The following is a 12033-nucleotide window of genomic DNA, read 5'->3' as shown; positions in this document are numbered from 1 at the left end:
ACTGTTACTGTAATGATTTCACCACCGAATCCACATTCTGAATGATGATCGCAGTAAATTAGGACACTATCACAATACAAACTTTCGGCATAACCAAAATTGTATTATTACATCGGAAACGTAAAAAAATTTACGAAATATAGATTCTCATTACAATTTTATTACAAATCAATAGTACAAATCTCATATTAACACCTGTATCACACCTGCCGTTGCATTTTTTATTAAATACATGCAAAAGTTAGAAAACAGGAAAATTGCATACTTGATGAGATTACTGGGCAATAACAACATACGGACATAGACTTGGGAAAAAAATAACATTAAAGAGCTTGCAAAGGAATCAGTTTGTAAGTTTATTTACAAAAGACTTAAATAAAAATTAATAATTTCCATATTTAAAGCGCAAGCTAGTTGTCGAGTATCCGACATAACCACTTTCATGTAGGGCAGGACGATAAAATATGCGGTGCTAACACCTGTCTTAGACTTGACCACTATGATAGGGAAATTAACTATAAAGCAACAAGTGGATAAAAATCCAAAATAGCAACTTGAATAAAGGAACCCTCTAAGAATATACAATTACAGATATTATTGACGGAAGCAATACTTTAGAGTTGTTAGCGGCGCGCTGGAATAACTGCAGTAGTATTAATGGGAGGAGCAGATTGCGAAAAAGCATTGTCCACATAATTTGTATGGTGAGATACATTGCTGAAATTCTGAGGATGCGTTACAGGTCGAGAACGCATGCTACTGTTGACAGATGGCTTAAAAATAGCAGGGTCTGGTTTTAGATGAGCTGCCTGTTCCGGACGAGAAATACCTGTTGCAGGTATTAGCTGAACTCGGCGACGATAGAATGCTCCCTTAGACTCCATGTATCGCCTAACATAAGTGGCAACTCTTGATCGCACTGTCGAAGGAAGTTCAGGAGTAAGAACAGTTGAAAATAAAGAAGTGTTCGCTGCCTGGGCTTGATGAAACTTCTGTATTTCTTTTAGGATTACGGCCTGAGCAAGCTGGAAAAATAGGAATGACTTAGTAGGTTCAGCAGTAATTTCATAATGTTAAAACATATCGCACAATGAATTACTGAAATCAATAGTGTGGTTTATTTTGATTCACGACATGATTATTCCAACAATGGATAATCTAAAAAAACTGGTTCCTTAACGACTGATCCCTTAAAAGCATTTGTATAAAACTGAATTCTTATAAAGAGCAATCGTATACAGCAAAAGTGAATAAACTACCTTTTTTGTTAAGTAGTATAAATCTTCATCGTTAACAATACGACCAAGTTTACATCGAGCATCACGAAAGCCACGTAACGTATTGTGGACCAAAGTGAATAACTGAAATAAAAATATTGTAGTTTGTTCATCTAGCCAGTCGCAATATTTTAAATGTATTTTTAAAAAACCGATTATGCTATTTATCAAAATAAGTCGCCCGATTCTATATGTAGGTGGTAAACAACAGATTATTTAGCCGATAATTCCAAGAATCCTCATGAATTTTATAAGACGTACGTGTAGTTTACGTCCAAGTTCGCATGACAAGCTGTGGTCCATAGTAATCTAGGTGTTTGGATAAAATTATCATACATATTCAACAGTTCTTGAATCTAGCTTGTAATGATGAGGCTATCTTACACACGTTATATCAGTTAATAATTTCATACATGCAATACGGTCTTCATAGCCTGGCCTTCCTTAAAATGTTACTCCAAGTGGATAAAACACCTTATTCTAATTACTCGCACGTCTCTGATTTAACAGTAGGAGTGTTCAATTTACAAAAAAGTAACACATGAGAAAAATAAAAGGACTAACTTCCATGGCAAAGCCTTGTTCAGTTACATCCTGAGGAGCATCTGGTCTGCCTGCCAATTCATGCAGAAGATCAATGCACTGACGTTCCAATATTCGTTGACGCACGCGATTATACATCTGTAACATAAGTTCGGTTTGGAAATTATTAGCTTTTGTACAGCAGAACAAACGGTTCTAAAGAATTCCTTTTGTGCATAAGAGTGAGTTTTGGAACTATAGACAAAAATTTTAACACAGAACAAGCTTCAGTTTATCGTTTGACTTTTCAACACCGTTTAAATAAGGGCAAGAGGAAAACGAACTTGGATGTAAATTAAGAACAATTCAAGTTGAGGTCGTGAGTCATCAGAAGCAACATTCGAAGTCGTATGGTCTTGGAGATGCTCCAAGGCGAGAAAATAAACTTGTTTACCAAGTTGTACTTGAAGAATGATGGATGAAGTAGAACAGACTTAATTCAGTACTACGAACTCCATTGAATAGTAATTGTAGAATGAATAAAACTATACACAGTAACATAATCACAAGAATATAATAGCATGGCTTACAGCTTCAATTTCTTCGTGTGTGACAGCGAATCGCGACGCACATCCCCAATTGTAAGGAGCTTCCGGGTCATCCTCTCCGGTTTCACCAAGAAGAGTATCCGTAGGATCGGCGTCCCATGGATATACAGGTGGATCCCACCTAGTTTGACGAGTTCGGACATGGTAATAATAATAAGCATATGTGCCAGAACTATCCCCTAGATCTTGGCCTTCTGTCGAACGCCTAGTATTTGGTGCTCTTTGCCACCCTGGAGGCAGGGGACTTGTACCATCTTTTGATAGGTGCAGATGCAAAGCAGGTAATGGTTGTCTTTCAGTTGGTTGTGCTCGCCGACGTTGCCTTAGCTGTGCGCAACGTTCCTGGAGTTATCCAAAAAACAGAATGCCTTCGAACATAATATGTAGTAAAAACTTCAAATAAAACTTGGGATAACTATAAATATTTTACTCAATAGTGTAATATTCATTTGGCTGACTGTAAACAGAATATTTTGATGCAGTAATACATACAATTTTCAAAATTCAAGATTTATCGGAAACATTCTTGAAACATTTTATTAAAAAGTATCTCCCAAAGACTTGGCACGGTTTATACAATTAATTTTTTATGATGCTGGCCTTAAATATGACAAGTGCAGAGCATTCTCTCAATCATCTCTTTACTCCGTGTCTTGATAACAAATTAACTGACTGATTAGATATCAGTAATTCGAACATATGGTTAGGATTTTCTAGTGTTGGAATGTTTTCGTGCAACAACGCTCTGGTGATGGTCTAAATTTTAGGTTAAACTAACGCTATAATGTTTTTAGAGAAATCGGTAACAAGCCGATTGGAAATCCTCTTGGTTTTTGCTGGTAATGCTCAAATGAACTTGTGTTGCCACAAAAGTCATACCAGTTTTGATTATATTCGGATTCATAACTCGTGACCATTGAAAAATAACTAAGGTCTTAAAAAATGGAGGTATTCTATGGAGTCTAAACAAAAGCAAGGGCTTCTAGAAATCACCTACCTTCGTAGCCTTACTCAGTTCCATTCCGGCAGAAACAGCACTCAGCGATGATGTAGCAGCCGAAGATGTACGTCTTTTTTAAGGCAAACAAAAGAAGTACTGAATATCAAGAACAATTAGATAAAAAAAGGAAAGCTTCAGTTGAATACCTAATAGTAGATTTAAGCATTTACACAATAGCATTTCTGAATATCTATGAAAATTCAGATAGATAAAATAATTACATAAAGACCAACAGAAATACTCTTCAGCTTTCGAGAAAAAACTCGTCAACAATCTCAATGTACTTACGAGAAGAACAGGTACGTTTGACAGTTAAACTTGCTGGTAAAACCGGAATTAGTTTTGGTTAAGATAATCAGTTAGTCATTTGGTAGGGAAATATCTACTTCATTGATAATATGACACCACTTAGATGCCTCAGAGTTTAAGATAAATCATGACTCATCAATAAGTTACTTGTGATATTATGAAACCACAAATTAACAGTACGTAATCTCAAATTGTGGTAACTCCAACAAGTTTACGCCAAAGCATACAGGTCACTCTAAGTTTTAAGATATAGAGAACGTTCAGATCATTATAGTAGGGACGGACAAGTCTACTCTAGCATAATACTAGCATTAGATAATACTAGTTACTGCATAATTTTTACGATAGTGAAAAAAATTATCTATTAGGTTTCAAAAGTACTATTATTAAAATATGTATTACTTGGTGGACATTGTTGATAAATTTTGACGTATAGTGGAAACGTGTTTATATGGTCTCAGAATATTTTATTTAGTAAAAAGTCATCAAATTTTAAGTAAACAACTCAGTTCGAAGATATCGCAAACAAACTGCACATTGAAAACCATAAACTACCTCAACTAATTTGAATCAGTAGTTTAACACACCAGCACCATAAATTTGGTGTTTCATTAGTACTCTGAGTCAGTTAGCTTTTGGACACTTTAAAATAAAACTCGATGGGAAAATGAGTCAACATTTTTGATGAAAAGATCCTGCTCACAATTCTTATAATATAAGGAATTACACATATAATTGGAATCAACTAAGCCATGTAAATCACCACGCACGACCATTAAAATTACTACTTTGTGGTAAAACAATCTTGTGAGATTTTATTTTCCGGAAAGCATTTTTTTTCCAGAGTATTTGTGGTTGTAAAATTTATTGTTTGCTAATAAAGCTCATTTATTTATTGGAATATCAAGTTGGTAATTTCATCAGCCTTGGAAATAAAAAAACAAATTGGTGATATACCTTTGTGCGACATTGGAATCTAGCTGGTTGAAGATATGAGACGAAGAGAGAGGTCCAGCAAGAGCACATGATATCGTGCTACCGGGGTCAACTATTTTGGGTGAAGAAATTGGAGTTCTGCTGAACCTAGATATAAGATCGATGGGCTCACATTCAGAGTCGTCTATCAGTAGATCTACTCCAGGTATATAAATACCAGAGCTATCAACAGCTTCTTGAATAAAACAACTGTCCCTGTTAACATCACGGGAACGTTGTGCAGCGGAACCAATAAAAATGCTATTCCGTTTTGAAACTGGAAATAACAAAAAGTAGCGAACACACTTTTTAGTTGTTATTTCAATTTATAAATAGCATTTCATTGACTGAAATACCTGAACTATGAGCAGTATACAAGAACTTGAAAACATTGAAACCCTAAAAATGCGAACATAAACTATTTATTGGCGCAAAATTATCAGCTTGACGTGAGTGACTTCCCAAACCGTTAATCTACTTCTCAAAGATTAAACTATTACAGAAATTACGTTAATTTCCATAGTTAGTATCTCTTTACCGTTAATACGTGTAGGTTGTATAGAATAGGTTATTAATAAATTTAATCCGACACGCAAATTCATCACCTAAAAGTTTTTCTAAAACAATCATTTATTAAGGCTATATACTAAGGATCCAACCAACAACTACAAAATTAAGTAAACAACGGAAGTCATCATAAATGACATAAAATCTAGGGATTGACTAATAATAATAATAATAATAATAATAATAATAATAATAATAATAATAATAATAAATATTTCAGTCGCGCAAATTAAAAGGACAGTGGTATTTCTCCTCGCTGAGTAAATTTCATTGTTTAGATCGTTTATTACGTATCAAGACTACTGTTTTCAATTTAATTGAATTCATTTCAGTCAAAGTATTCGACTAGGGTACCGTTTTTACCGTTCTCTCAATTCGTTTTGTCGTTGCTACTCTTGCGTACCTCATTTTCAATTGTATCTGTTAGTACTTTTGGTCCTAACAATCTACAGTTCTTCGCTTTTTGGTCATTGATTATTTTTGGTTTCTGAGTATTATCGCATCTCGTCCCTTTTTGAAAAGGACTCCTTTTAAATGACCGGACAGTGTAAAAAAGCAGTTGAAATCGTCCAGGTTGTCGTTATCCCGTTGAAAGCGGCATGCAGTGCGACGAGTGCAAAAGCTGGTACCAAGAAGTTTGCACGAACTTAACGCCTGCGGCTTTCAAACGGTTCAGTAAGAAGGGTTGCGTCTGGCTTTGTCAACAGTGCTGTTCGGATGCAAACAGCCTGTTAACCGAGGCCATCTCACTGGTTGATGCTGCAAAGAAGTGTTTTAGCAAGCGTAGTCGGAACACGTCACACAGCACTCGATCTGTCGACACACAAATCGAAATGAAGCAAACTACGGTTAGTTCTTTAGTAGATGACTCACGCCGGCAAAAGAAGGAAAAGCAGTCTCTAAAGGGGCCTGCCTTAAACAAAAGCTCAAGGAAAGTAGGCTCTTCTGTTCCCCGTCTCCCAGATGGGATCCCACAGGAAACGCCTAGAAGCCACAATCGCAAGGCTCGATCGGTTTCAAGCGGTGAACATAACCTGACCTCTCAGGTCGTCGACAACCCTCCAGAATCCAACGCTAGGCTTGACGCGGCTGTTGTTTCTTCTCCCAGCACCGTTGACGAGTGGGTACAGGTTGTAAGGAAGAAAAAGCAGCGATATAAATGGTAATTCTACCCCGCGACAGTAGTCGTAAAATCGAAAACTGATCATAGTGACAGATCAGCTATTTTCCATAGAATCAAGGAGAGCGAGAGCTCTGAACCTAAAGGTCGTTTTGAGCATGACATCGTGCTGATTAAACAGCTACTTAATCAACTCATGCCTCAAAATATCACCGGGGTCACCTTGCTAAAGGTGTATAGACTAGGTAGTCTAGCGAACTTGAAGCCTAACTAATCCAGATTGCTTAAAGTAGTATTCAAATTTCCGAATGAACGCGACTTAATTTTAAAGAATGGACATAAATTAAAGGGTTCAAGAGTTTTTATCCGCAAGGACTTGCAGCTGGCAGACCGTGTAAAAAGACGGGAAGCCGAGAAAGAACTACAACTTAGGTTAGACGCTGGCGAAAAGGACATAAGAATTGTAAATTTTCGGGTTGTAAGGCTTCAACAAAGAATGATGCCCAAGCCACTCTGGGTGAAGCACGAAGCCACTTAAATAGGCTTCGGATCTGCTACACTAATGCCCGGAGCTTACTTAATAAGCGATCGGAACAAGGTGTACAGATTGACTCTACAAAGCCAGACATAATCGCAGTTACAGAAACCTGGCTGACACAGGCTACAAATAGTATGGAACTTGATTTCGAGGGTTTTACGTTAGTAAGGGCCGACAGAATACAAAAGCGTAAAGGAGGGAAGTAGCTTTAATCATTAGGAATGCTATCTTATTTGCCATTATCGACAGTGTATCCCATGAGAGTGGGACGTGTGAATTAGTTAGTCTCCGCTTGAAATGCAAGGGACAAGAGCTGCTGATTGGTTTGTTCTATCGCAGTCCAAGCTGTGAGGTAAATGAAGTCCTGCTAAGCAGTCTCAATACTTGATCACAAAGTGGTCGATGTCTAATCCTAGGGGACTTTAATGCACCTATGGTAGACTGGGAAAATCTGCGAACTGAATCGTCAGAAAACTCCTTCGAGCAGGAACTAGTTGATGCGGTTATCACATGTGCTCTAGTGCAACATGTGAAAGAAGCGACTAGGTACGACCCGAATACTAAATCATCCTTACTAGATCTTATATTGACTCACTATGAGGATGACGTTGCGAACCTCCATTACATGCCAACCCTAGGTAAAAGTGATCACGCAGTTCTAACTTTCGACTTCCATATAACCGTCAATCACGAGCACGCGTTAGCACAATCTAGACCTAAAGTTTGGAAAGCAAACATACCAGATATCATGCACACAGCATCGTTAGTAGATTGGGCAATAGACCCAGAGTCCTCAATTGAAACGGCTTGGGACGCATTTTGAAATTTATACTTAAAAGTTACCACACCCCACATCCCTTGGAATATACCAAGGGGGCCGTGAAACTCTCCACCACGGTTCAGTAGGGAGGTCCGCATCCTTCTCCGTAAGAGAAGAAAAATGTGGGATAGATTTAGGTTACTGGGGACTGATGAGACAAAATCTCAGTATCGAAAAGCTCGGAATACCTATGCCTCGACCCTCCGTAGGTCTAGAAAGTTGTACGAAGAAAAAGTGTTAAGGAATCCGCCGCCTGTAGTTCTTCCAGAGTTACTGCCGGTCCCAAGCCCGGGTAAAGGAGGAGGGTTGGGCATGGGGTTAGCGTTCCCATCCCGTAGAAAACTAACTCGCTAAAAAACGCTTACCAGAAAAAAATTATTCAAACCATTTAAACTCTGTCCTGAAAGTTAGAAGGTCTTCATTTAGAAGAACTATGACGCTTCACGGTGAAAGCCGAGTTCCTAAACGCTTGTATTCCCATATAAATCAAAGGACAGAAGGAGAGGAAATATTCCTGCACTATGGGGAGACAGTACTGCCGCATCATTAGTGGAGGACGACTTTGGTAAGGCTCGTGTTCTCGAACTACTTTAGCAAGGTATATACCATAGAAGCACCCTTGCTGTCACTTCATACAATTCCCCCACACATACACTGGATAGCGTGACAATTAAAAAACTCGATGTCTTTGGTCTGCTAAATAAGCTAGACATACGCAGATTCACGGGGCTCGATGAATTGCATCCTGGGCTACTGAAGGAATTATCTAACTTCGTTGCGAACCCTTTAAGCATATGCTTTAATCTATCCGTCGTTTACCAAAAGACTGGAAGAACGCCATAGTAAGTCCTGTCTCCAAAACAGGTACGAAACGTAAACCTGGGAATTGCCGAGCCGTTATCCTAACTGGTGTGGTTGTTAAAATCTTAGAAAAGATTATTCGGAAGGAGCTGTTTAAGTATTTCGATAAAAACCGGATCCTTTCGGAGAAGCAGCACGGTTTCAGAATAGGTTACTCTTGTCTCACTAACTTATTAGTGGCTCGTGAAAGCTGGTGCGCTCTTAAGGACCAAAAGTTACCTGTAGACGTAGCCTTCGTTCATTTCAGCAAAGCTTTTGACAAGGTTCCGCACAACCGGCTGTTACATAAGCTAAGAAATGTCGGAATCGGAGGCAATCTATTGATGTGGATAAAATACTTCCTATTTGGGCGCCAACAAAGAGTTCGGGTGAACTCAAAGTTATCTAGCTGGGAAACTGTGCTTAGTGGAGTGTCCCAGGGTACAGTTTTGGGGCCAGTGCTATTCCTCTTGTATGTAAATGACCTTCCTCGTCTCCTATTATCATCGCTCTTGCTGTATGCTGACGATGTCAAGATATGGAGAACGATACGATATGAGGGTGATAGCTTAGAACTCCAAAATGACCTGCAGAAATTATCTGAATGGTCTCAAACCTGGCAGTTGCCGATAAATACTTCCAAGTGTGTTGTGATGCATATCGGTCATCAAGGTACAGATACATACACGATGAATAACACTGAGCTACCTGTTGTCCAGACACAATGACTTAGAAGTCATCGTTAGCCAAGATTTAAAGACTACTGCACAATGCAGCACAATAGCTGCCAAAGGTTTTAGAACTTTATGGTCAATACGTAGGGCTTTTAGACATGTCGACGCTAAGACGTTTTTGACTTTATATACAGTGTTCGTACGTCCTAAACTTGAGTACTGCATACAAGCGGCTAGCCCCTGCTTAAAAAACGACAGTGAGCTTCTGGAAAAGGTTAAGAGAACAGCAAATAAGCTGATTCCCGGAATAGCGAAGCTTCCGTATGATGCTTGACTGGCCAAGCTAAACCTATTCCCGTTGTCATATCGTAGAACTAGAGGCGACTTGATTACAGTTTTCAAATTGCTTATTGCCAAATTTGCACCTGATATGCCCTCATTTTTCTTGTCTTCCAAAACAGAGAATTTACGAGGACACTTCGAAAAAGTTCACAAGCCCAGAACAAATTACTTGTCAGCTGACTATCGACGTTCCCACCGAATCATCAACGAGCGGCATTCATTACCTCAGCAAGTGGTTGAGGCTCCATCCGTCGATTCACTCAAAAGAAAGTTGGATTAACTGAGAGACCACCATTGCCAGGGCTAACGCAGGTCATCAAGCCTCCTGTCCTTTCCAAACTGAAACTGAGTTTCAACAAGCTTGATATAATATTTAGATCTAAGACCAACCCTTGGGCGAATTGTGAGTATCCGTTACTTTTTGAAAACCACTTAATTAGGTGAAGCCAAAGGTAGCTTAAGTACGTTTTGAACCGCTATATAAGCCTCAGAAGAAACAAGGTAAAATGAAGTATTTTTACCGCAGGAAATATCAAAATCTTTTTGAGAACTTTTTCATTGGCAATCCAAATAATGATGAATACACCTATTTCATACATGTCGATTAGCGAATTATGGTTAATTGAAGAATCTGTTAATCTTTATATTACGAGATTTCACTATAAGATATACGAAGCGGCAAACTACAGATGTGAAATCCAGGTTATCATTGACACTTAAATTGATATAACTAAGTACATACCAGGTATGTATTTAAAAATGGATCAATAGAGAAATTCGAAATAGGGGAAACAGACATCGTTGCTACCTCAACAGTAAGTTACAAGCAACTTAGAACTTAGCCCATATATGCATTGATTCGAGTTGACACGCTATATCAGTGCACGATGTAATTACCAAAACAACTTTCAGAGCACTAGAAACAGTACCAGTGGTGGTAGAACATTACGGAATAAAAAAATACACGATAATTTCAAAAAACAGGTCACAGGAAAACAAAGTGAGTGCGCATACTAATTTTAGACTGATTTTGTCTAATGTCACTTGTCGTCAATCATTAGTTATGATAATCACACCAACACCAACCAGTTATTCCGCATCCATCTGCACGGTTCAGTTCAAAGGACCCCTCCCTAATTTCCTTTCGACCTATTACACCAGGAAATATATTTCGTCATCATGATGTACGTGCACGTACAAATTCGACATCTACTTTTTAGTGTAGATATTATTTCAAATGTCCGAGTCTTGCGAACAAAGACACTTAATAATTAATAAAAATCTATATGGTCGGCTTCCAGCCATATACAGTAGTTTGGACATATTTGTGAGGACTCGATAACTCTTATGTCTGCTAAGTTAGGGTCATTATCGAAGGCTAGGAGTAATTTTGAATACATATTAGGTGAAGATGAATAAAATAACAAGGCAAATAATTCCTTTAATAGGGACAAGCTTACTTGAAACTACAGAGTTGCCATATGAAGATTCTGGTGAAACTGCCGAAGAAGGAGCCCGAGATTTACTGAGGGGGGAAAAAAACGGAATAAGATTTTCGTCCTTTTCTAACTTTTTAGCTTGTTCCATTTCAGCCATCGTGAATGAATGAGCTACACAATAAGGAGGCGATTTACGCTCAGACCGGTATTTATTCTCTGCTAGTTTTAGCGCAACATCCGAGACTTCATTTATTACTCCGATTTCATAGGTTAAATTGTGAGCCAAAGGTAAAGAATGATTTTCTGACCTTCGAGCTGTAGTTCTGGTTTCCAAAGATAAATCGAAACCACGAGAACCTAGGCTGTCAAATTGATTATTTGATGTCGATGGTTCATGAGACTGTTCTTCACATTCATCTTGCCCAACAGTACAGCAATTTCGCTTTGCAGAAGAGTTTGAAACTAAACAGAATGATTCATAAGGACGTTTAACCGAATGTGAAGTCCGAAAATCATCTCCAAATATTTGTTTATTTCCAAATTGTGACATGTTTGAGAAGACAAAAGACTTCGATGGATCTTCGCTTGCAGACTCTCCATGCCTTTTAGAGTCAATATTTCTAGTCATACACGTATCACCGCAATCGTTATTCAGAACGCGGGAATTTTGGAGACACAACGGATATTGAGTACATAATTGTGACTGATCATCCGGTATAACTTGGGACCGAACGAACTGCCGAGATTTACTGTTAACGTTTGCATATTCTGTCACACAATTAAGGATACCCTCATCATCTACAGGAATTTTTCTATCTTTTTCATGTCTGCCCGACATCCGCAGTGTAGCTCACTATATTCCAATAGCGCGGTAAACTAATCAAACACTGCTTCACAGTTCTTGATTCTGAATAGAAAATAAGAGTTGAAATTTTCAGCATTTAGTAATATTTTGTTTACGAAACATTTGTTCATTTGCATATGGCGGTTTTGTTTGTAACT

At 38.3% G+C, this 12033-nt stretch overlaps 1 protein-coding gene across 2 annotated transcripts; it reads right to left on the bottom strand.

Annotated features, from left to right (window-relative positions):
• Positions 1-140: 140 nt before the first annotated feature.
• Positions 141-11946, bottom strand: MS3_00003579 (uncharacterized protein). Of its 2 annotated transcripts, XM_051211413.1 has the most exons (7): positions 11053-11946; positions 4674-4968; positions 3405-3477; positions 2390-2749; positions 1842-1958; positions 1260-1361; positions 141-1025 (listed from the first exon to the last, which is right to left on the bottom strand). In XM_051211413.1, the coding sequence occupies exons 1-7, from the start codon at positions 11867-11869 to the stop codon at positions 624-626; spliced, it is 2166 nt and encodes a 721-aa protein (XP_051071471.1). In that variant the 5' UTR covers positions 11870-11946; the 3' UTR covers positions 141-623. The 2 variants fall into 2 exon arrangements, with proteins under 2 accessions (XP_051071471.1, XP_051071470.1); XM_051211414.1 differs by lacking the exon at positions 141-1025 and having other exon boundaries at positions 1051-1361; positions 1842-2749; positions 3405-3503.
• Between the last annotated feature and the right edge of the window lie 87 nt (positions 11947-12033).

The sequence above is a fragment of the Schistosoma haematobium genome, chromosome ZW (genome assembly GCF_000699445.3).
Source record: "Schistosoma haematobium chromosome ZW, whole genome shotgun sequence".
Classification (NCBI taxonomy): domain Eukaryota; kingdom Metazoa; phylum Platyhelminthes; class Trematoda; order Strigeidida; family Schistosomatidae; genus Schistosoma; species Schistosoma haematobium.
Note: the sequence above shows the minus strand (reverse complement) of the source record. Positions and strands in the feature narration are given on the sequence as shown.